A 26,672-nucleotide genomic window follows, 5' to 3' on the forward strand; every position below is an offset into this window, starting at 1 on the left:
GGTATTGGAGGGTTATAGTGAGAAAGAAAGCGAGGCGGGGGTTCTCTGGGTACTTTGTTATAATTGCTTCCTCATGAGCGCTTGTTAAACAAAGCCGCTGTAATTGCGATGCAGCGTTAGGTGCGGGAGAGGTTTTCTTTTAGGTTGATGAACACTTCAGCTCACGCATCTGTGAGTGAGATTATTCATACTGTATTTCCAAAGGTTTTAACCAGTCGAGCATTCCGGCCAGCTTCTAATAGTGTCCAATATATGCATGGATAAGCGCCTCCTGGGTGAATATATATTATTGCTTGGTATCCTTTTTTTATGATATATCGTCCGTGTTCAGCTGTTGTGCTCCTGGACTAGGATTCTGTCGGCGCTGGTTTCTGCACTTTCGCTGCACAGCGCAGCTCTGTGCAACGCCGCCGTTCACATCACAGGTATACAAAACGACGTGTAGTCGGGACGTGCGGCGATGCAGTTTGCAGCAGCATCCAAATATCTTGTGCCCCCCCCCCCTCATATTTCGAGACCGAAACGCCTCGTCACAGCTCTCAAGTGCGCCCCTTTGCCGTCCCTTCGGATGCATTTCCAGTGCCGCCCCGGAGCCGGGCAGGGCCGGGCAGGGCAGGGCCGGGCAGGGCTGTTCAAGTCCTCCAGTGCGTTTTCTTAAGACAGACCTTGTTAAGAAAAAAGCTGTTACATTAGTTTTAAGAGCCTGTTTAAAGGTGCCAGTGCAAGATGTAATTCCTTTTCCAACCCTTGTGAACCTGTTGTCTTCAGCCCTTTTCCACATAAAATCCCCCCCCCCCATTTTTATTTGACTACGCCTGTGGTGAGGCATGAGGAGGAGTTCGCACACCGCCTCCTCACAACTGCTGCCATGCCGTGGCACTCCGCGTGAACCTGAGCCTTGAATTGGGGATGAGGCGAAATAACGGGCACGTTTTATTCTTTTCCCTCATGTGCCTCACATCTCAGTTCCCATCATCAATAGCCGCAAGCTTCTTCTTCCCCCCCCCCCTTCCTGTTTTATTTGTCCTTGCAATCGATTTCGTGCTGCTGTTATTTAGTGGCAGCCTTGAGCAGGCTCCCCGGCGGTATGGCGGAGCACGGCCTGCTAGCTGTGCGCTGGGACAGACAACACTAAACATCCGACCGAGGGAGGGAAAACACACTGCGTCATTTGGTCACGTTCAATCACTCCGCCACACACGCACGCACGCACGCACGCATGCACGCACGCACGCACGCACACACACATCGGTTGAGTAATAAATTGCATAATAGAGAGACCAGACTATCAGAATCGGAAACACGTTATATGTCATTTCATGCACTTGCACACATGACATGAAACTGCACACCCCCCCCCCCAGCCCAACACAAAGACAGGACCACGTATCCAAACACTACAGGAACTACAAGAACACATATAGTATATCCATTATCCAGACTAACACATGTATCCCAACTAAACAAAAAAAAATCTCTGTTCAATAGAGCGAACGCCAGCCAGGATGACTGAGGAAACTGCCGGTCTGCATGGGCTAGCAGTTAGCTTAGCCTGCCCCGCTTCCGCGTCCCGTCAGGCCGCCCTCGGTGTTTCCTCTTCCGGTGCAGCTCCGGGCAGGGCCGTGGTCCCTGGGCCCACAGGACGCAGCAGACCAGGCTCTCCCAGCCGATACAACGCCCGCCAGCTCTCCCTATATATATACATACATACATACACAACATTCACTGGGTCGATGGTGGCTTCAAAAGTGCTCAACAGGGTAGGGAGCAAAAATGGCGTTTTTTTCTCCAGAAACCATCAATGGTGTTGATAAAAGTGCTCAACAGATGAGCGGAATAATCGGGGTCACTACTCAAGTCACTATTCCACTCATCTGTTGAGCACTTTTATCAACACCATTGATGGTTTCTGGGGAAAACACCGATATATATATATTTTTTTGTACATGTATATAATATAATATAGGTGAGCCATCCATAGGGTTAGTGGTTGTGTCAGGAAAGGCATCTGACGTTAAATGTTGCCAAATCATTGTGCCCGCCGTCGGTGCTGTGCCCTCCCGGGGTACCGCCGGAAACGATCACATCCACAGTGGGACCCCTGGGAAACAGGGAACAAGCCGAAGGGAGAAGAAGGAGAAGAAGAAGAATATAGGTGGCAGGTGGATTGGATGGCTAGACACCGGACCATGAGGTCTACATGTCTGCATCAAAAAGTACAAGCGGATGTGTGCGTTACCCGTAGGAAACACATCTTACCCCCACCCCCCCCCCCACCCCCCTTAGCAGGTGGACAGGGTTCCTCGTCTTGCTCCAGACTTTGTCCTGCAGATCTATGAAAACAAACACGCTGCTGCTCAGAGACACCCACACCCCCCCCCGCACATACACCTCCACCTGCACGGCACCACCTTCTACGCGTCGTCGCTTTTACGTCAGAAGAGCTCACCATCACACACGTGCTTATAGACACAGTTCCACATACAGGCGTGCGCACGAGCCTCGCTGCTCGCTCGAGCAGACACGCAGCATGCACACGCAGACAAATCTACATTGATTACCGCTCTCATGCTCATGCGCGCGCGCGCACACACGCACACGCACGCCTTGCCCCGCTCTGAAAGAGCGGTGGGTGGGCTGTCGTCCGGGAGCAGCGAGAAAAGAGGGGCAGCAACCCAAACGTCAGCCCTTATTTAACATACGGCTCATTTGAAATCCGCTGGTGTGCCCCATCTCAGCCATCTCCGGACAGCTCCTGACTTGATGAAAAGCCCTTCCATTCAACCCTCCCGGGAGGGCAGCTGCCGCTGTGTGTGTGTGTGCGCGCGCACACACACGCGCACGCGCACGGGCGGGTGTGGTCTCGCTGATGATTTCGAGCGATGTCTGACGGGATGTCACCTCTCTCTCCGCATGGCGGGGTGACAGAAGGAGAAACGGCGTGTGGCCGTGTGAATATAATCGTGTATGTGTGTGTGTGTGTCTTCCGAAGATCCGTGCAACACGGGGGCGTTATGAAGCTTGACATAGCCATTGTCCTCCGAGCCAAGGAAGAAAAACAAAAACAAAAAAAAAACAACTTAGTGTGAAACATGACACGAAGAACACTTCATCACGGAGCGGGGGTCTTGCAGAGGCTGCGACGGGCATCAGAAGGGGGGCGCCGACACTTGCCTCAGTTCACTTTATGGAGTTCTGTTTCCTGTTTTGCCCGTTTCCGTGTCACCGTCTGAGTCTGGCCGCCTCCTACAGCCAAGCACCTGCACGCTCTGCTGCGCAGGCTCTTCCCAGCACATGGCGGCTCGTTGGATTCCCAACTGGTAGCGTTGTATGTTTTCGCTGTTTCCCCGCATATATAGTCTGTGTCTGTGTCCTGCTCACTCGCTCGCTCACTTTCCCCGGGGATAAACAAACACACACACGCACACACACACACACACACACACACACGCCAGTAGAAATAGGCCATAGGTCATTTTGCAGCAAAATGGTCGCTCCTTTTACACAGATGGTGTTTAATGCATTCCCATGGGACATCGCTGGCTCTAACATGTGTTCTAGTCCAGTCAGGCCCGTCTCGGGATGCCTTACGGAAACCATGGGAACGCAGAGGGGATGGGGAGGGGGGTGGTAGAGGAGGGATGGGGAGGGGGGGGCGGTGTATAATCCCTCAGTCTGCAACGGGGCTTCATGCACATACAAGCCACGCCAGACAGAGCTCCTCCAGCCCTGCCCTGCCCCCTCACACACACACACACACACACGCACGCACACGCACGCGCACACACACACACACGCTCACAGACATAGACATACAAACCCCCTTCAGAGTCAAAGCATTCATAACGCGGTGCGTCAAAGGAAAATCTCCGCTGACAGCTTTATGGAGTGAAAAAGTTCCCGGGTTTTATTGCCCTGATGTCACTTCCTGTCAACGCACGCCCTTGCCCTCTGGATAGCCCACGGGCCGCGCTTCGTTTCGTCCGACCAGCACGGCTGCATGCAGCGCCTGCGCCCGCCCCACGCGCTAGTCCAGCGCCTGGTGCGGCCGGATCACAAAGCTGAAATCCACATGAGCCGGTGTGTCGTGGTGGCCAGCGGTACCTTCACATGTTGTAGAGTGGATAAACATTTCCCTGAACAAATAAAAATAAGTTCATATTAAAAAAACAAAACAACAAAACAGTTCCCTGGTCATCCTCGGCGTGAACCCCAGAAGAAGAAGAAGAAGAAGAAGAAGAAGAAGAAGAAGAAGAAGAAGAAGAAGAAGAAGGGGCAACATACAATGTAGACGGCGTGAGAAAAGAGATCATTGTGGGTTTGAACAACGTGCCAACCAGCCATTCACTCCGCTGGATTGATCGCTTTGCGTTGTGGGGTCAAACGCCTGACCCGGCTCCATTGTGCCCTCCTCCGGGGTTACAAGCCGCTTGTGGTCCACGTCTCAAACAGAGCACACATGACAGGTTTCCACAGGGACTGAAAAGGATGAATCACCGCCACCACCAGCCCCCCCAACACACATACACACATGCACACACACACTTCCAGCACATATTCTTCGTGTTGGATAAAAACCCTGTTTTCCAAATTTGGATGGCAGAAGGAAATTAATTTTTTTTAAATGAAAGAAAGAAAGACAAGGACATTACAGGGACGTTTCATTTTGTTGAGTTTCTGGAATCGCTCTGTAGGTCTTGAACACGTTTCGGGGGTGAAATAACTTTTTCATCTATTTCCGCTTTCAACCTTTTCCATTAAAAAAAAAGAAGGGTAGTTGAAGCTATTACTGAAGTACAACAAATGACGTGCCCAAAACATGAAAGTTTTGAGTCAAAAGGTGAGCTGCTCTAATTTCCACATTGCAATTTCCTGACTAATTTCTAAACTTCGAGTGCTTTTTTTTTTTACTTTGCATCAAATGTCGTTGAATATTCTGAATTAATTTCGAAAGCATTTTCAGTAACTACATCTGTGGGCACTTGAACTCGCGCTGAGAGATGCAATTAGAAGGGAATTAATGTAATAGCTATCCAGTCGCACGAGCATCTCCTCTCGGAGCTCTGCAGGCGAACCTCGAAAACTGGTGGCACCTTGCAGGCACATTTGAGTACACTGGGAGTGCTTTTCAACCTTAAAGTGGGACCAAAACCTAAAATCAGTTTCGACTTTTCGTGTATAAAACACTGCACAATGAAATAGTATGCAACATTTTTTATTTCTAAATGACTAATATTGTGTATTTGTATGTGTGTGTTGTGGGGGAGTGGTCTAGTCCTCATCAGTATTCACGACCTGAGCTTTGAGTGGCAAGGAGAATTAAAGGTTGATGGTGAGGGTGGGCGGGGTTTCATTATTTGGTGATTTTGATCTGATTGGCTGTATGTAAATGAGTGCCTGATGACATCATGATGGCTGGGAGAGCTGGCGCTGGATCGGCAGGGGGAGCCTGTTCTGCTGCGTCCGGTGGGCCGAGGGACCGCGGCCCCTGCCTGGAGCTGCGCCCGAGGAGGAAACACCGAGGGCGGTCTGACAGGACGCGGAAGCGGGGCAGGCTAAGCTAACTGCTAGCCCATGCAGACCGGCAGTTCCGACAGTCGTCCTGGCGTTCGCTGTCCTGGACAGTGAAACTTTTGTGTGTGGTTCCACGTGTTGACATGTGTGTGTGTGTGTGTGTGTGTGTGTGTGTGTGTGTGTGTGTGTGTGTGTGTGTGTGTGTGTGTGTGTGCTTCACAGATCATTGATGAGGAGGACACGCAGTTCATGACCAACTGCCCACCCGCAGTGACGGAGAGCACCCCTCGTAGACGCATCAGCATCCAGGTGTTCTGGACGGCGCCCCCGAGTGGCTCCGGTTGTGTCATCCTCAAGTATGTACGCCGACCCTGCCTCAAAGTTTACCAACGGGGCAAAAGGGACTACGTAGCTCAACATATAGTATCTCCTCTGCTCAACATATAGTATCTCCTCTGCTCAACATATAGTATCTCCTCTGCTCAACATATATCTCCTCTGCTCAACATATAGTATCTCCTCTGCTCAACATGTATCTCCTCTGCTCAACATATAGTATCTCCTCTGCTCAACATATAGTATCTCCTCTGCTTAACACATATCTCCTCTGCTCAACATATAGTATCTCCTCTGCTCAACATATAGTATCTCCTCTGCTCAACATGCGTGCGTGAGACGTGTTTAATAGAAGATGATCAGAAGTCCATCAGGAAATCAGCTTCCAACGTGCTAAGGGAACGAATGTTTACATAGTATTAGTTGTTGGCTAACCTGGTGTTTGTAGCAGGTTAAAAAGCAGTGTATCAGGTAGTCCGGGTAGCATGTCGGTCTATTCCGTTGCCTATATATCAACACGGGGATTGCTGGTTCGAATCCCCGTGTTGCCTCATGCTTGGTCGGGCGTCCCTACAGACACAATTGGCCGCGTCTGTGGGTGGGAAGCCGGATGTGGGTATGTGTCCTGGTCACTGCACTAGCGCCTCCTCTGGTCGGTCGGGGCGCTTGTTGGGTGGGGAGGGGGAACTGGGGGGAATAGCGGGATTCTCTCACGCGCTACGTCCCCCCTGGGGAAACTCCTCACTGTCAGGTGAGAAGAAGCGGCTGGCAACTCCACATGTATCGGAGGGGACATGTGAGACAGAGGGGGTGGAGCAGCAACCGGGACGGCTCGGAAGGAAGAGTGGGGTAATTAGCCAAGTACAATTGGGGAGAAAGCCCCCCCCCCCAAAAAAAAGCCATTTATTATGGGGGTTTCAGTGACGCAGAGAGCTAGCTGCTCCGTTCCCATAGGTTCTCACAAATGCTTGCGTGGCAAACACTTGGTCTCCAGTCAGACGGTCTCCCAGGGCACTATCAAGTTTCTTCACGTCTATCTCAACCGATGGGAGTGACCAAGACCTTCTCGTCTAATGGCGTTGTGTCCTGATGCTAATGAGCAGATATGTGACTCCCGGGGTGCTTTCTGGCGTCAGTACAGGGATGCAGCAGGTCTTCCATAGGCTCCAGTGTAATATGAATGTGTAATATGTGTATGTGTAATATGAATATGTTATATGAATGGTAAACTCTTCATCAGATTACATCGACGACTCCAATTTCATCCTGTGGATAATGATAGGGTATTGTTTTTCATTATGGAAAAATAAGGCTTGGTCGATAAATTGTGTTGTCTTGGGCATCAAGAGAAAAAAAACTACATTATAAATGGCAGTCTTGATGTAATCACACGGCACAAGGAGCCTCTGTGTAAACGATGTCCGAGTAAAGGGCGAGTCGTACAGCTGTTTCCAAACTCATCTGTTGCAGCTTTGACTTCATGTTGTCAATGGCCCATCCGACAAACGGGTTTTTGACACACATGTGTACACCCCAGCGGGGGGATGTCTCACCCGTATTCCTCTCATTTATCACATCCGCACGTGCACGAGCTCGGTTCTGTCGCAGCCCCCCCTGCCCCCTATCTACTCTTATACAGCACGTCTTATCGATGTTCTGCACCGGCCTGCCCTCATAAACTATTCATTACACCGTTATAAGCGTCAGTGGCTGAGTGACACCAATCAATGCTGCTGTTGTGTGTCCTGCGGGCTTGCTCCGATACAGAAGAGTAGTGGTATGCTCGGCCAAAGACAAGACCACGGCACGATCCCGTTTAACAACCCGGTGCTGTGGGGAAATCACGTTGGGCGTGTGCAGCATGGAGGACGACGGGGAAACGTCGCCTCCGATCACCGCGTTATTAAAGTGGTGGGTCGGCCTGCCGCCTTCTCCCGGGGCTGGTCTCCCCGCAGGAAGGGTGTGGGGCGAAAGTTTTGTTTTTTTGTTTTTTTTATGAACATATATCTACTCATATATTTTCGTAATGTGTGTGTGTGTGTGTGTGTGGTGTTAGTGTAGATAGCGGGACCGAAAACTAAAGCACTTATGATCCCAATTCGTTTTGGAGGTGGTAGGTATTGTCTGAGAGAGTAAGGGGAAAAATCCCAGAAAATTAAAATTATGCATAATTATGCATAAATATGCAAAATATGCATTTTTCTAAAAATGGCTAAAAAACCCCACTTTTCTTGGCATTTCAGATGATTCTGAGCATCTTTGATTTTTTCACCTATATAAAAAAAATTTCTGGGACTTAGAAATGTTTTGGCATTATGCAAAATATATGCATTTTTTTTGCAAAAATGCACTTATGATCCTAATTTTTTTTGGAGGTGGTAGGTATTGTTCCAGAGAGGACCAGAAAAATAGCAGAACATTAAAATATAATTATAATAATTATGCATAATTATGCAAAATATGCATTTTCTAAAAATGGCTAAAAACCACTTTTCTCGGCATTTCAGATGATTCTGAGCATCTGGGGGGAGGGAGTAAGAGTGGGGGGGGTAAACCACTTTTCTCGGCATTTCAGATGATTCTGAGCATTTGGGGGGAGGGAGTTGGAGTGGGGGGCGGGTTTAGGGGCAGGGGGGAGGCGGTTAGCTGGCAGGATGAAGAGGAGGGAGATTTAGACGGGTGGATAACCAAACCGCTACATTGTAGCGGGGTTCTTCTAGTGTATGTATATTTTTTGAAAATAGACATATTGTAACGTGCATGGATAAGTAGACACGTTGGTCCCTGACTAACGGGTCGGACCCTTTAGTCGACTGGTTAACGTTGTCGCTTGGGGAGTAGAAAATATGGGTTCGCGTCCCGGCTGTGACGGTTCCCGGACTGCCCCCCCCCCCCGAGTTCGCTACATTGGTGTCAGAAGTGGGATGGTGAGGTCATTGGAAGCGCGTGTGCCCAGCGGCGCGAGGGAGCTGATACGCTGAAGCGCGGGGACGCTCTTCCCGAGGGGGGTAGTGGAACGTGCATGGGTAAGTAGGCACGTTGGTCCTTGGCTAACGGGTCGGACCCTTTAGTCAAGGACCAACGTGTCTACTTATCCATGCACGCTCCACCCCCTCCTCCGATACATGTGGAGTCGCCAGCCGCTTCTTTTCGCCTGACAGTGAGGAGTTTCGCCAGGGGGCCGTAGCACGTGGGAGGATCACGCTATTTCCCCTCCAGTTCCCTCCCCCCTGAACAGGTCCCCCGATCGACCAGAGGAGGCGCTGGTGCAGCGACCAGGAAACATACCCCCCCACCCCCCCCCCCCGCAGACACGGTCAATTGCGTCTGTAGGGACGCAATTGCCATGCATTGCCATGCATTGTTCCATTAGCCCCCCCCCCCCCCCGCACACTTAGTTTTTCGACCTCCTTATCTTAGGCCGAGCAATTATGATGGCGAATAACAAAAAACGCACAACTGTTATTAATAATAATGAATGAGGTACATTAGTGTAAAACAGAATAAATAAATAGATAAATAAATGCATGACTAAATAAAAGAGAGGGAGGTGTAGTGCGCATATGTGTGGGTCACCGCGGTGCATAACAATCTGTTCGGAGATTTTCAGTGTGCTGCCAAACTGAGGAGCAGCTGCCACGTGGTATTAATCATCTCACCCAGGTAGCCATTCGGGGGGGGGGGAGTGGGGGCGAGGGAGCTCCGACTCATAGCATACGTGATCAGGAGCCGCCAGTGACGGCTCTGTCGACCACCCGTGTGGCGAATCTGATCTTTTCCAACTTCAAAAAAGACGCGTTGCTAGATGACTGTCAAAGTGAATGATGAGCTCTCTCCTCCTTCATCTGTGAACTCGCCACCATCGGCCCCTTCCTGCGTAGCTCTCGCACCTCGGCTCCTAATTCTCAGCTCTCTCTGCCTTCCCCTCCTCTTCGTCTCCCTCCTCAACACTGTTATTGTCGTGGTTTTCTCAGGGAGGTCACGCTGTACTGCCTGTCTGCTCCCCCCTCAGCTCGCGTGAGTAGGACCGGCACCGATAACCAGACAGGAGGAACACGACGAGCTCGGCACATGAATAGAGGGAGGCGGGAAGAGAGCGGTGACGGAACGTCCACCTATAAGGTCCATATGCGGCTGTAATAGCGGAGCGCAGACGGCGAGAGAGGGGCTAATAGAGAGAGAGAGGCAAAGGGGGAGAGGGGGGGGAAAGCTGCCCAATTCTAAAGAAATATCCCGCAAAATCCCGACTACAAGCCGGGGGTTAGCAATTCCCAGTAGCCATGCTGCCATCAAGTCGAGTCAATTTTATTTGTATAGCCCATTACCACAAATGACCAATTTGCCCCAGTGGCCTTCACAGCAGCACAACATCCTGTCCTTAGACCCTCGTATCGGATAAGGAAGAACTCACTAAAAAAAACAAAACCCTTTAACAGGGAGAAAACCTAGGAAGAAACCTCAGGGAGAGCAACAGAGGAGGGATCTCTCCCCCAAGACGGACGGATGTGCAACGGATGTCGTGTTTACACAATTTACAGAACACAACATTAAAAGAGGACAACAGAATTATAATGGGATTATAAGATATATGAAGAATATGATGAGGAGGATGCCAAGTAGTGCCAGATGCCACAGGAACAGCCTAGGACCCGAGCCAGGCGACCACCATTACCATGGAGACGAAAAGAAAAAAAAATACATTAGTGACATCCGGGTAGCGTAACGGTCTATTCCGTTGCCTACCAACATGGGGATCGCCGGTTTGAATCCGTGTGTTACCTCCGGCTTGGTCGGGCGTCCCTACAGATGCAATGGCCGTGTCTGCGGGTGGGAAGTCGGATGCGGGTATGTGTCCTGGTCGCTGCACTAGCGCCTCCTCTGGTCGGTCGGGGCGCCTGTTCGGGGGGAGGGGGGCTGCGGGGAATAGCGTGGTCCTCCCAGGCGCTACGTCAAAGAAGCGGCTGGAGACTCCACATGTATCGGAGTAGACATGTGGTAGTCTGCAGCCCTCCCTGGATCAGCAGAGGGGGTGGAGCAGCTACCGGGACGGCTCGGAAGAGTGGGGTAATTGGCCGGATACAGGGGGGGGGGCACATCAGTCACACGTCTGAGTGAGAGAAGGATATAACATTGAAACAGGGTAACAAAATGATATGGATTTATAAGATATACACTGTATGTACAAAAGTATTGGGACACCTGGCCATTACACCTACAGGAGCTTTTATGACATCCCATTCTAAATCCATAGGCATTAATATGGAGTTGGTCCCCCCTTTGCAGCTGTAACAGCTTCCACTCTTCTGAGAAGGCTTTCCACAATATTTTGGAGTGTGTCTATGGGAATCTTTTGCCCATTCATCCAGATGAGCATTTTAAGGTCAGGCACTGATGTTGGACGAGAAAACCTGGCTCGCAATCTCTGTTCTAGTTCATCCCAAAGGTGTTTGATGGGGTGTAGGTCAGGGCTCTGTGCGGGCCAGTCAAGTTCTTCCACACCAAACTCACCCAACCATGTCTTAATGGACCTTGCTTTGTGCACTGGGGCACAGTCATGCTGGAACAGAAAAGGGCCCTCCCTGTTCCCACAAAGTTGGAAGCATAGAATTGTCCAAAATGTCTTGGTATGCTGAAGCATTAAGATTTCCCTTCACTGGAACTAAGGGGCCTAGCCCAACGCCTCAAAAACAATCCCATACCATTATCCCTCCTCCACCAAACTTTACAGTTGGCACAATGCAGTCAGGCAGGTCATGTTGTCCTGGCATCCGCCAAACCTAGACTCATCCATCAGGCTGCCAGACAGAAGCGTGATTCGTCACTCCACAGAACACGTTTCCACTGCTCCAGAGTCCAGTGGCAGCATGCTTTACACCACTCCATCTGATGCTTGGCATTGTGCTTGGTGATGTAAGGCTCGCATGCAGCTGCTCGGCCATGGAAACCCATTCCATGAAGCTCCTGGTGCACAGTTTTTGTGCTGATGTTAATGCCAGAGGAAGTTTGGGACTCTGCAGTTATTGAGTCAACAGAGTGTTGGTGACTTTTATGCACTATGCGCCTCAGCACTCGTTGACCCCGCTGTGTGACTTTACGTGGTCTGCCACTTCATGGCTGAGTTGCTGTTGTTCCTAAACGCTTCCACTTTCATTAATACCACTTACAGTTGACCACGGAATATCTATCAGGGGAGAAATTTCACGAACTGACTTATTGCAAAGGTGGCATCCTATGACGGTACTACGCTTGAATTCACTGAGCTCTTCAGAATGACCCATTCTTTCACAAATGTTTGTAAATGCAGACTGCATGGCTAGCTGCTTGATTTTATACCCCTGTGGCAATGGGTCTGAACGAAACACCTGAATTCAATGATTAAGAAGTGTGTCCCAATACTTTCGCACATATTAGTGCATATTAAAAAGACATTTTCATTGGCATTATGAAGTATCACATTATCAAAACTGCATGGAAATGACAAAATTTGATAAAACTTTCTTATATCTCAAAGAAAAAAAATATTTTAGCCTCTCTGTAGCTGGAGAGAGAGAGAGAGCTGTCAGAAAGGAACGAGTTTAGCTGTGATGTCGGAAGGAAACGTACTGTCTTACCGCCTGCCTTGTCACATCATCCTCGAATTTCTGGAGGACATGTGGAAGACGTGGAACCAAACACCCAGACGTAGTCGTGATATTCCCACAGTAAACGAAACTCCTGACCACACCTCATTTATAATCACCTTCGCTTCTTCCCAGCAAACGGTGGCACCTGAGCACTGCAATTTTCCACTTTTTTCAGAAAACAAAGAGTAAACAGTTGAAAAAACAAAACAAAAAACCAGCACACACAATCCCAACTCTCTTATTTATTTGAGCAGCAAGTAATGGAGAGTTTGAATCATTGGATCCGATGTTATAATTTCTAATCACTAATGTGAAATGAGAATATTGAACTGATAAGCAGTACACGGACTCTTAGCAGACATGCTGTCACAAGTCCAGTGGTTATAATGGTGGCGTTGATGACGTCATCCATGATAAGGGAATGCCACTGAAAATGACATTTTTGGAGAGAGATCTCTTAGTTTCGTGAGCTCTTTAGTTGCAGCCGTCTGCGTTAATCGTTCCATCTTATTATTTTGCCATGCATTTCTTCTTGCGTTGACGCTCAGGGCTGGAGAGAGGCAGCCGCCCAGCCTCTGAGTGGGGGACCTTGTGCTGGAGGAGCTATTCAGAAGGAGACGCTTTTGTATGCTGCTGCTGTGTTACCATAAACCCCATCCATGCCGGCAACAAAACGGGAGGATAAGCACGCACACGTGCACACGTGCACACGTGCACACATCCTTGCACATACGCACATGCATGCACAGACACACGTGCATGCACAAACAGCAACATAAAACGTGAAATGATAATGTCACGTTTGTTCAGACAGGACGTTTTCATTACCGCCACCGCCGGAGTGATGTTTGTTTTTAATTCCATCTCATCTCTCGGCAGAGCTCTGCCACTGCTTGTCTCTGTGCCTGCCCGTAAGATATCATGGTTATCTAAAAAACCCACATCTGTCCACCAAATTGGAAGTGTGTGTGCGTGTCTGTGTGCGTGTGTGTGTGTGTGTGTGCATGTGCCTTTCTCAGTTCTCGAATGTCTTGTGTGATTTGAACCCTGAGTGTGTGCTTCTCTTATGAAGCTCCACTGGCTCGCAGGCTGCCCCGGGGAGGCAGCTCCTCCCTGCTGGTCTGCTACAGTATAATTGAGGGGCAGCAGCTGTCTTCCCCTGGATGGAAAGAGCGAGTTTGGTTGTGGTTTGGGTCGTGGCTATAGGGTCGGCCGATCATCACGAGTTCAGGCCGGGATGCACAACCCTCAGTTTTGAGCTCAGGGCTCTGGAAACTAGGAGGTCTTTACCGTTGGGGATGTTCTCTGTGGACGTGAAGACGGTTTTCCAGGATTGTTGTTGCCTGATTGCTTGTGCTCCTTAACACTGGTCGCCAGAGATTTGAAAAGACAGGTTAGAAATTCACGTTCTTTCTGCTGTCAATGTGGTAGCAACTGATTAGTTTCACAACTGACTCTCAGTTGGGCGGCGCAGTGGTTAGCACGGTCGCCTCACAGCAAGAAGGTCCTGGGTTCGAGCCCCGGGGTAGTCCAACCTTGGGAGTTGTCCCGGGTCGTCCTCTGTGTGGAGTTTGCATGTTCTCCCCGTGTCTGCGTGGGTTTCCTCCGGGTGCTCCGGTTTCCTCCCACAGTCCAAAGACATGTAGGTCAGGTGAATAGGCCGTACTAAATTGTCCCTAGGTATGAATATGTGTGTGTGTGTGTGTGTCGGCCCTGTGATGGCCTGGCGGCCTGTCCAGGGTGTCTCCCCGCCCGCCGCCCGATGACTGCTGGGGTAGGCTCCAGCATCCTGACAGCAGGATAAGTGGTTTGGATAATGGATGGCTGGATGATTGTCAATTATTTTTTTTCATTAATAATTTAATCTGTAAAAAAAACATTAAAAATACTGAGGAATGCCCATCTAAAGTTTCCAGAGTTCAACGTGACGTTTGAAAACTGTGTACTTAGTCTGACCTGCAGCCAAACAAATCTCAAGTATTCGTCTCATAATGATATAAATCGGAGGAAGGCAAGCAAGTCTTAGCATCTATGAAACTGCCACCAACAAACGTTTGGTACGTTTACTTGACAAATGGCTTACATCATGACCTGACTACCAAACTTGTAATCGATCAATGTTCTGCCGATCGACTAATTGATTAATCAACTAACCATTTAAGCAGTACTTTAATGAAAGTGCCCCGACACGTGAAAATACAAACCCACCCTCCTCTGTGTGAAGTATTTCTACCCAGAATGCACGTCAGGCCATATCAGGTCCAGCCTACTGAGCAGGACTTCCTTCAGAAAAAAAAGGGGGGCTCGGCCTGTTTTTCGACTGCATTTCAGGATTAACTCGTTTGCAAATAACACTGGAGCGCGCGCATAGAAAGATCCCCCTCATTAGCGGAAGCAGACGGTGTACTGCAGTAGAAGATGATCTGTGATTGGCTGATTGTGGGAAAGGAGCCGTCCAATCACACCGCGCTCCCACAACCGACTCCACGTTGTCGGCTATCGTGACAGTTGCCTGAGGAGGACAGGGTGTATATGTGTCGCATCTGAATATGATCTCAAAGAAAGAAATAAATAAAACGCAGGGCACCATTGAACACTCCACTATCGTTTATCTTTCCGTTTGTTGCGGGGAAGCAATTTGTTTGTCATTTCCCCCTGGCTTGTGATATGGAGGGGCCCTGCAGTGTGTTTCTGATGAGCTGTCCAAGAGACACGGTGTATCAGCGATCAGATGAGCGTTGCTACCGCATGCTCCTGTCAGAATGTGTTTATCTCTTTGAGCACATTGACAGGTCAGATTACGGGGTGCAGAGGGACAAAGGAGCCCGGCACCCTGCAGAAATTGAAAATGAAATCATTTGCCTTTGTGCAGTGTTTAAATACAGTACTTGGGCCTGTGAATTTCGTCATAATCGAGGTGTGAATTGAGCCAGATGGCACCCGTCATCGCAAACGCATCTGAAAACTGTTGTGTCTGAAACAAAAAAAAAAATGTATCCAGTTGTATAAAGAGCACAACATGTAATAGGGGGTTTAATGCATTTTGGGGTTGGATTGATTAATCCTCGCTAACCTTTGACCACACTGGATTGGCTGAGCACGCCGGGTTAATAATGCATCCACGCTCAAATCACCGGCCCCCAAATGGATGCATTACAGAGTAAACTGTGTCAGTGGTAACCTCAATGTCTTGCAGTGCTGTAGTCGAGTCACTAAACCTCGAGTCCGAGTGGAGTCTCCAGTCCCCAGTGTCCGAGTCCGAGTCCCCAAAGAAGAGCCCGAGTCGAGTCCGAGTCAAGTCCCCATTACCCGAGTCCGAGTCATCAAGGTTGAATCTGAGTCGAGCCCCAAGATGGGCTCCAGTGCTCCACTCTGGCACCGTAAAAAAGCTATTGATCACCAATGTGGTGATCAAAGTTATGGTCTTAATATAGGTATCAATATCTTGTGCCAAATTATTAGGGCCTATTACAAAAAACTAACAAAAACAAAAATAACAGTCTTTATCAGTTAACAAGTCCGAGTCTTCATCTCCAACTTCCGAGTCCGAATGCAGTCAATGCTTGAGTCCAAGTCCAAGTCTGAGTCATCAGTGCTCAAGTCCAAGTCAAGGTCACGAGTCCTGAAAATCAGGACTCGAGTCGGACTTGAGTCCGAGTCCCGGACTCGAGTACTACAACATTGGTGTCTTATGCCCTTGTTGTCCGCAATAAAGAAGAATCTTGGTTATTTCAACTCGTTATGATGTTTACTATGATTGAGGTGACACATGACGAAGTTTTGGCGACGAGGATGGGATTCTTTCTTTACATGCAGCGGGTAGCTCCTGCGCTGACCCAGAAAGCCCATTACTGAAACTGAGAGCAGCAGCATGGCACCGTGTAACGGTGAAATGGGCCTAGTTTTTGACAAAACGGTAGAAACGCCTGAAAATTATGAGGAAAGACTCTTGCAACTTTTGTTATCTAACAAAACTGAAGCTGAGTGAAGTAGAGCAGTATTTTGGTCCACGGTCAGACCAAAGACTCGCTTTGCTAAAAGACTTGGTAGAGTAAAAAGCCCCTCTCGGAATTGTTAAAAGAAGAATGTGTTCGCTGAAATATAAACCTTTTGCAACTGACGATAACAGGTAGGGGGGTCTTTTGCAGACTACATAGCTAGTTTGAAAGGATTGGAGTGCACACGCGACTGGGGCGCAAATCTGAGAGATCAGCTGCCAGACCAGTTCGTGAGCGACATTACCAGCAAGGAACCGCAGTACCAACTGCTGAACGCTGCCAGTGAGAGTGGATTGACACGGGCCACAATGATCGAGATAACGAACTACTTAGAGGGCACCACCGGTGGTATGCAGTCCATGCAGAGGGGACCACCATCGCCGCATCTGTGAGCAGACCACCATGTAGGCCTATGAAGAGTGAAGCAGTGGGACTCCAGAACTTTTTTAACAGAGCCAGAAAGCAATGCCAGCAGTGAGCGCTACAGAGGCCAGTGGAAAGGACACATGACAGAGGACCCCCCCCCTTTTCTCCTCAATTGCATCCGGCCAATTACCCCACTCTTCCGAGCTGCCCCGGTCGCTGCTCCACCCCCTCTGCCGATCTGCGGAGGATTACAGACTACCACATGCCTCCTCCGATACATGTGGAGTCGCCAGCCGCTTCTTTTCACCTGACAGTGAGAAGTTTCACCAGGGGGACGTAGCGCGTGGGAGGATCACGCTATTCCCCCCAGTCCACCCCCCCAAACAGGCGCCCCGACCGACCAGAGGAGGCGCTAGTGCAGCGGCCAGGACACATACCCACATCTGGCTTCCCACCTGCAGACATGGCCAATTGACCTTTTGCAAAGTACCGCCCCAGAACGGTGCTTGTCCAATCCTACCTTAGCAACGGTCCGTCAAGCTTTCAAACACACAACAAAATGCTGAACCGGTGTGCCTATGGGATCTGCAAGTCGGATACTAGATATGTGAAAAGTTTGGAGGGGGTGTCATTTTCTTTCCCTTCCCGAAACCCAGAACGCAAGAAGCGCAATGTGGGCAATAGATTGGGCAGTATAGCAGACCCCATGGCCAGCTTAATCCATCCAAAATCAACACAAATACCTGTCTGCTCCAAGCTAAGCTTGCTACCAGCTATTATTGATAGCTAATACAGCTAACGTATTATTACTGTTACTTTTACCCACACAATGCGCTGATTTCTTCCTTCATGTTTTGGTGTTTTCTGGCTACTTCCTGGATAGTAGTAGATAATATCACAAATTACAAATATGCCTCAAGGGGCTTTACAGCAACACAACACCCTGTCCTTGGACCCTCTCGTTGAATAAGGAACAACTCCCTAAAAAGCAACCCTTTAACAGGGAGAAAAACTAGGAAGAGACCTCAGGGAGAGCAACAGAGGAGGGATCTCTCTCCCAAGACGGACAACGTGCAATGGATGTTGTGTTTACACAATTTACACAATACAACATTGAAAGAAAATAAACAGAATTATGATGGAATTATAACATTTATGAAGAATATGATGCGCTGGATGCAAAGCAGTGCCCAGACACCACCGGAACAGCCCAGGACCCGAGCCACGCGACCAGCATCACCATGGACAAAACAAAAAAAACAAAAACGGGATAACAAAATTAAATATATATATATATATATATACATATATATATATGTATAGATAGATAGATAGATAGATAGATAGATAGATAGATAGATAGAAAGATTTTATATTATATATAAAAAGAAAATGTGATGAGGGGAATGCCAGCAGCATCCAGGTGGTGACAACCATCACCACGGAGACCTGGGAGGAGGACCGACTGCACGTGCACAAAAGGGACCCTCACATGACACCGACATCATTCACACGGAAAAAGAGAAAGGAGAAGACATTCAGACTGAAAACGACCGGTTTCATATGCACGTTGCCGTAACAAGATGAATTAACTAGAGTTTCAATGGCCATGTGTACTATTCACAGAGGAGTTGGGAATGTTTGCAATCACAGCATTGCAAGATGGAAACAGATGTACTCAGGGATGGTTGTTCCCTCTTCCCATAGGTGGCCTCTTTGACTTCCCGTTCAAACCAGTGTTCCTTCCTATCAAGGATGTGCACATCCTCATCCTTGAAAGAGTGGCCACTGGCCTGTAGATGGGTGTAGACTGCAGAGTCCTGGCCTGACGTGTTAGCTCTCCTGTGTTGTGACATCCTCTCGGCCATCGTCCGTTTGGTTTCCCCCAATGTACAAGTCACGGCAATCCTCCTGGTACTTAACAGTGTACTCTATATTGCTCCGTTTGTGCCGGGGGACCCGATCCTTGGGGTGGACCAGTTTCTGGCACAGCGTGTTTTGGGGTTTGAAATTAACTGAGAAGCGATGTTTGGAAAACACGTGTCAGGATTCGATTCAATAACTTTATTGACATTGTGCCAGGTTTTCTGACACGTTTGCCACGTAATCACCGCTGGTTTACGCTTAGGCAGCTGTTGTCCTTTTTCTCTCTTCGATCGGCTGGTGCACTGTTTGGGCGTCTTCCTGGCTTTGACAAACGCCCGGTTAGGATAACCACACTTAACCAGGGCCTGTTTAATGTGGGATATCTCCCCTTCCCCGGCCGCTGTGTTGGTGGGGACGTTGTCAGCTCGGTAGTGCAGCATCCTGATGACTCCTAGTTTGTGCTCGAGTGGATGATGAGAGTCAAACCTTAAGTACTGATCAGTGTTGGTTTACAGTAAACAACAACCAAATGTCCCCCATCACCAGTTGCAATTTCACAGTCTAAGAAGGCTAATTTGTCATTTTCCCCATCCTCCCTGGTGATCTTGATGTGTTTGTCCACAGACTTAATGTGGTCGGTGAAATGTGGTACATCCTGACATTTAATTTTAACCCAGGTGTCATCCACAATTTGAACCAATGGCTAGGTGGTGTCCCTGGATAGGACATCAGAGCCCTCCTTTCCATTTACTCCATATGTGAGTTGGCCACTATAGGTGAGACTGGGGAAACCATAGCACACCCATACCTCTGCTTATAGCACTGCCCCCTGTGTGTGAGGTAAGTGGACTGAAGACACACAGCTTCAGGTGCAGACACACTTGGTCAGTGTTAATGGTGGTCCTATTGCTAAGGGTGGGGTCGTTTAGTAATATCATACGGACCAGCCCCACTGCTTCATCAGCACGAACGCACGTGGAGAGAGACTTAGCATCATAAGAGTACATCTCTACATCTGTCGCCAGCTTACAATGCTGTGATTGCAAACATTCCCAAATCCTCTGTGAATAGTGCACATTGCCATTGAAACTAGTTACTTTTCACAGCAGTTTGCATATGAAACCGATCGTTTTCGGTCGTTATGCCACTGTATTGTTTACAAGGGTGGGAATACCTGCAGTCAGCTGAGACAGAAGAAGTCACTTAGACGAGTGATGAAACGTTTCTCTCTTAATAAACCTTGTGTCTAGACCAGGTGGGCAATCTTATCCATAAAGGGCCAGTGTGGGTGAACGTTTTTGTTCCAGCCAAGCAGTTACACACCTGATCCCACTAATCAACCAGTAGAGTCATGTTGAGGAACTTGATTAGGAGACACAGGTGTGTAATTGCTTGGCTGGAACAAAAACCTTCACCCACACTGGCATTTTCTGGATAAGATTGCCCACCCCTGGTCTAGATGAACTAATTTAAGTTTCTGTGATTTTCTCAACCGGATTATTGAGCATGCATAAAGATAAAACAGACTCTAAGTATGTGAAACCCTACCGAGTAATGTGAGATATAATGGGGTTTAGAGGCACATGGAGGTAGACAAGGTTGTCAGAAACGGGGGGGGGGCGGCGGAGGGGACAAGTCCCCCTCAATGTGGGGAGGAGGCGAAAAATCCCCCCCCCCATGAACAAGAGCATCCACTACTAGATATATGCATGAATATATATAATATGGCTGTATACTTCCTGTATGTGCCAGCATTCATGTCATTCCCATCCCACAATATTGTAACGTGCATGGATAAGAAGACACGCTGGCCGCTGGCTGGCGGGTCTGACCCTTTAGTCTAGCGGTTAGCGATGTCTCCTGCGGTGCGGGTGATACAGGTTCGCTTCCCGGCCGGGGCAGTTCCTGTGGTTGCGTTGTCCCCCGAATTCGCTACAATATGCAAAAGTGTTAGTTATCAACAACAACAACAACAACAACTCCCCCCCTCCTCCCCATGTCTTTGGTAATGGCGGCGGCCCGCTGAGACGTAACTGCGGTGACGTCTAGTGGCACTCACAATTTATCAAGGATTAATGCAACAGTTGGTGGCGATAATGCTCCATCTGGTTGCAATTCGCAATTAAGCAAGAAGAAGAAGAAGAGGAACTGTGGACAAGAAGAAACAGAGCATGTTATGATATATCGTCAGAAGGCGTCTGGCTCAAAATCTCAGAAAAATAAAAATGCGATTTGATTTAGTAGATATTTTACAGAAGAATTCAACTGAGTGTTACAAAATATTGTTTCAGTTTCTTAGAGTACCTAATTTAATTAAGAAGATTTGAGTTTTTTGGGGGGGGGGCGGGGGGATAGCGTAGATAAGACATTCTGAGCCACCCACCATACCAGCTGGTGACGGTAATGCACCATTTCGTTGTTTGCCAACCGCCAATAAACACCAAGAAGAAGAAGAAGAGAGAGAGAGAGAGAGAGAGAGAGAGAGAGAGAGAGAGAGAGGGGGGGGGGGGGGGGAGGAGGGGGAAGAAGAGACGACGACGACGACGAAGAGGAAGAACGAGAAGAAGAAGAAGAACGAGAAGACGAAGAGCTTTTCCAGGGAGCGACGAAGAATCTTATATTCATCATCACTCACAGGTTTGTAAATGCCCTCACAAAGTATACGTACCCATTTTTAAAAGATAAACACGTCGTTATGATGAAACGTGAGGTTGAAACGTGTATTTAATTAAGTAAATGTAATTTTGCTAACTCCAGTCAATGCTAGTCAATCCGCGGGAAGGCTAACTTTAGCTAGCAAAGACACCGTGATAGTCACACGAAAGTAAGTTCTAAAGGTTATAACCTTAATACGGAACGGGTTATATTAACCTTATTGTGAATACAATGTTTTATATAGTATTTACATTCATTTTGGTCTACTGTGTTTTGGTAGTTTGGTAACTTCATAATGTGTTAACCAACTACCATGATTTGCCTCAATGATGTACAGATGTCTAGGCTTTACGTTTTTGTCTCAAAAGCTTAAAAATGGTTAATTTAGCTGCCGAAATTAAAAATGATAATATTAATAATCTTCCGGGGGAGGCCTTATCATATAACCATGAAACGTGTTTTTCTTTGCTAAAAACTGTTGTAAAATGGCAGTTTAAAACAGTCCCCCCCCCCCGGGGGGGACATAGCCCCGGACCCCCCTACAGGGTTTTGTCCCCACCAATATAAAACTCTCTCCTACGTCCTTGGGGATGGATACTAGGGCTGCGATGTCAGTAATCTAAGAGAGCCTGTACTACTGGTTGAAATTCAGATAATCAATCAATCAGTCAGCCAAGTTGCATTTTATATAGCGATTTTCTAGCTGCAACAGCCACTCAAAGCGCTCTACATTTCTGGTCAAATCAGAATTTCAGACACCTGTTATGATAGAACACAAGCCGTTTTCTAGGTGAAATTACAGCCATGGGATTTTACTAGGGCATTCAACAACTGCTCCATTTTAGCAGTCAACTGCTCCCAAAAAGCAGTCAAGTCATCAGTTAATCGCGGGAGCTAGATCATATTTTTTACACCCAATAACAACGATCAATTCTCGTCAAAAAGGTCTCAAATACAACCAGTAAAGGTTTAAGTAATGTAGGCGGGACCAACCTGGGGTAGACGAAATAGCAGAGTCCTCGATTGGCTCTGAAAGGCTGTTTACGAGTGTGTCGCACTCTGATTGGACTAAAGTCCCAGGAAGTCTGTCTGAGCTGGAGCGTTTCACAGCAGTAACAGCGCGACTGCTTTCTTGCAGGTGTTTCGGTTGAACTAGCGACAGTGTTAAAGCAACATTATGCAACTTTTTTGCCCTAAAATTATTGCTTTAAAATAAATTTGATGGTACACTGACTTGCAATGGGGAGAATGGTGTCACTTTCTTTCCCACTCCCCGAACGCCTGTCCTTGCACTTAGCGGGTACGATCTCCCACGAGTGATATTTTTTCCCTAGGATGGCGAAGTCAGTGTACCATCAAAATGATTTTGAAGCTGTTATTTTAAGGTAAAAAAAGTTGCATAATGTTGCTTTAACTGGTGACTTTCAGCTGAGTGCATCTGTGGTTGTTGTGGTGTTGACAACTGCCTAAAACCCTTAAATTATCTTAAATTGAATGTTCAGTGCAGTATATATTCATCTGGTCCTTTTTGTCCTATATTATGTAAATCAAACTGTGTCGCCAACAAGAAGCATTCACATTTCTTTAAGTTACTTTCAATGTGGGGTAAAACATTAAATGTTGGGTAAAACACTGATTAGCAGAGCATACAGTGTCTACGAGGAATTTGACATTATAACGTCACAAATTAAATGACTGAATATGGGTCGCTTTCCTATTGAGGATAACGGTCTGCACTGCCAGCTGCGGTTTGTTTCCCACATTATAAGAAACGTTACGAGAGGTGAATGAGTCTTTCTGAGAACAATTTAACTTATCTTAATGGTTAGCATGGATATTAAACACAGATGAATGTATTTGAAATCGATATGTGTTCTGAAGAAAGACGGTACACTCCGACTTTGTATCAATTACGGACAGTTGAATCAGAAAACTGCACCTGATAGACACACCTTGCCCCAGATTCAGGACCTCACAGACACTTGGTTAGTATAGCTGGTTCTCAATCCTGGACCAGGGAAAGGCGTATCATCATGGGTTCATTGCTGAAGGTTCCCACCACCTGACAGCATTCATCATGCCCTGGGGTCTCCACGAATGGGTGAGGAGTCCCTTCGGTCTGACCAACACCCCAGCTGCATTTCAACGTAGCATGGAAGAGATGCTAGACACCCTGCGAGATGAATGTCGCATCCCGTACCTAGATGACGTGCTTTGCTACGCCAGGACATTTGAGGACTATGTTGAAGGACTGAAGAAAGTTCTTCAATCTCTGCAGCATCATGGTGTAAAGCTGAGACCAACTAAATGTGAGCTGACAGACAGGAAGTGCGATACGTGGGATGACTAGTATCAGCGGATGGTGTTCGGCTCAACCCAAAAGACTTGGAAGCTGTATACGTGCTGCAGGGCAGGGTGCTTGGGTTCCTGAGCTATTATCGGGCTTATGTCAAAGATTTTGCAAGGATCGCTAAACCAATCTATGAGTTAATGCAAGTGAAAGATGCCATACCAGATGCCCAGCAAGGAAAACTCAAGAGAGGGAAAGGAAAGTTATCATCGAGAGCTCCAGGGGTATGGTGCGAGGAACATCAAAGAGTCCTCTGCAGACTGATTGACACCCTGGCCTATCCGAATTTTGACTTACCTTTCACTCTCCATACTGACGCTTCGGAGCAGGGGTTGGGCGCTGTTCTGTACCAACGGCAGAATGGGAAGCTGAGGGTCACTGGGTATGGTTTAAGAACCCGTACGACAGCTGAGTGAAAACTACAGGCTTCATTCCAGGAAACTGGAGTCCCTCACCCTCAAATGGACTATCTATGAGAAGTTCAGGGATTACTTGTTCTATGCACCATACTTTACTGTCTACACAGACAATAATCCTCTGACATATATGCTGAGCACCGCCAAGTTGAATGTAGTCGGCCATTGGTGGGTAGGGGAATTGTCAGATTTCCAGTTTGACATCTGATACCGGCCAGAGAAAACCAATATTGACATGGACACAGTCTCTTGCTGTCCCTTGGAGGTGGATGAGTATATTGAGTGCACAGAGGAGCTACCTCAGGAGGTTGTCGATGCTACATGGGAGGGAAGCAGAGCAGCAAAGATGCAAGAGATTGCATGGGTTGCAGTCCTGAATATGAGGCAAGACAGTTCACCTGAGGGCAGTGTCCCAGGCCCTATCCCTGTGATTGACCACGACATACTGGCGAAACCTCAAAGGTCCGACCCAGCCGTTGGAATGATAATGAAGCTCAAAGAGACATAAGACTCTTACCAAGGAGTCAGTGATGCAGTCAAAAAACGGAAGTTCCACATTGAAAAGACTTTTATACCGGAAAACCAGCCACCGATGTCAGTTTGTCTTACCTGCCCAGTATAAACCAATGGCCCTCAAACAGCTGCACAACGAGTCACGTTGATATGGAAAGAGTTCTGAACTTGGCAAGGGAATGCTTTTACTGGCCTATTATGAAACATGATGTGGAAATCCATGTCACTAGACTGTCTGTGCATAAAGCAGAAGAAACCAGCTGTACACGTAAAAGCACTGATGAACGGTACCACGGCCACCTCACCTAGCCAAACCTTGACCCAAGGTTTGGCTATCCTACAAAATTGCACCATGAACAAGGCTGCGAGTTTGAAAATTAATTTTTCATCACCTTGCAAAATTTGAGCCGAGTTGGGCGCTCTAGAACATCCCTGTACCATCCACAGGCAACCCAGCCGAGAGCTTTAACAGGACCCTGTTACAAATGGCGAGGACCCTTGCTGAAAAGGAGAAATGCAGTTGAAAGGAGCACCTCCCTCGATTAATCCATGCTTATAATTGCACGCGCCACAAGTCGACAGGATACTCACCTTTCTACATATTGTATGGGTGCCATCTGCACCTCCCAGCTGACCTCTTGTTCAGGCTGAACACCAATGAGCAATCCCAGACCCCAAGGGGCTACACAGAGAGTTGGGTCAAGAGAATGACTGAAGCCTACCGGATTGTGTCGGACAGTTCAGCGCCCAAGGGGAAAAAGTACTACGACCAACATGTGAGGGGGGCCATCTTGCGACCAGGCAACAGAGTTTTTGTGCGTAATCTGGGAGAGAGAGGTGGACCTGGAAAGCTAAGGGCCTGTTGGGAAAACACATGTTGTGAAGAAAAGCGTCAACAACAGTCCAGTGTACAGAGTGGTCTCGGAGACAGATGGGTCAAGGTCACGTGTCCTATACCGAAACCTGCTACATCTGGTGAACGATCTACATGCAAACTTACCTGCACCAGTAAAGCCACTAGCACCTAGAAAGAAAAGGAGAAATGACAGACACAAAGTGCCTGAGAGCGAAATGCCACTTGTCCAACAGAGCGACACAGATGGAACTTCCAGTTACCCGTACTGGCTGTGGATGCCTGCAGAAAATGGACACAGACAGGAGGACAATGTACTTACCAGTAGTCCTTGAAGTCCTCAGCACGCTGAACCTGCAAGAGAAAAGGAAAGTGATAGAGTGGACACATCTGGAAAGGAAATGAGAGAACCTAGAGAGCTAGAGGAAATAAAAGAGGACAACCCACTTGAGGAGGTTGAGCTATCAGAGGGTGACGGTGAGTGGGAACAGTGTGTTGAGCCTACATGTGAAGACAGGCCTCTTTCACCTACCCTGACCCCCATAACAGATAATCACACACAGTCAGTTAGAAGATCAACCTGAGCAAGGAAAACCAACACAGACATTCACCTACGAAACATTAGACCAGCCTTGATGGCAGCCATACTCTGCAGTCAGTAGTTTAGCAGTTTGGTGTGTACCCTCTGTGTTGGTGACAGCAGTCCCACCTTATCATTTCACACATCCATATCAGACGTTACCGTAACAAACACTACCCTAGCCACCAGTAATGCCTTACAGTATTCCCACATATGGGTACTAGATATACAAACTTACCTTGAGTGCTAAGCGTTACCAGACATTTGGGGTGTAAGTCAGTCTGGAGAGTTATTAATTCAGGAGCCATTTTTCTTGCTGGGGAGTGTGTGACGCCTACTGGTCACAATTTTGTGTTATACTGAATTAATTTTTTACTTGTTATTTTCTTGAATATTGTCGTGTTTGATTTTTAGTCTGTCAATACTTTTAAATTAATGCTGCTCTAGTTTTCACCTCAGGGGGGAGCTGTCTGAGAGGGAGTTTCACACTAGGTAGCGTAGAAAGCTGCCGTCTTGCTTCAGATGCTGATGTGCAGAACTGAAGAACACCGCAAACACTGTCCCTCCTTGTCATTTCTCTTTCTCCTGTTGGTGAATAAACA

The 26,672-nt window shown here is 47.9% G+C and overlaps 1 protein-coding gene across 1 annotated transcript in view; it reads left to right on the forward strand.

Annotated features, from left to right (window-relative positions):
• spon1a (spondin 1a) overlaps window positions 1-26,672 on the forward strand; it is a 177,135-nt gene that overhangs the window by 13,906 nt on the left and 136,557 nt on the right. The window contains exon 2 of the mRNA XM_056279385.1: window positions 5,737-5,870. Coding sequence (XP_056135360.1) covers window positions 5,737-5,870 — 134 coding nt within the window. The remainder of the gene's footprint in view (window positions 1-5,736; window positions 5,871-26,672) is intronic.

Source organism: Lampris incognitus, chromosome 4 (genome assembly GCF_029633865.1).
Source record: "Lampris incognitus isolate fLamInc1 chromosome 4, fLamInc1.hap2, whole genome shotgun sequence".
In the NCBI taxonomy this organism is placed as follows: domain Eukaryota; kingdom Metazoa; phylum Chordata; class Actinopteri; order Lampriformes; family Lampridae; genus Lampris; species Lampris incognitus.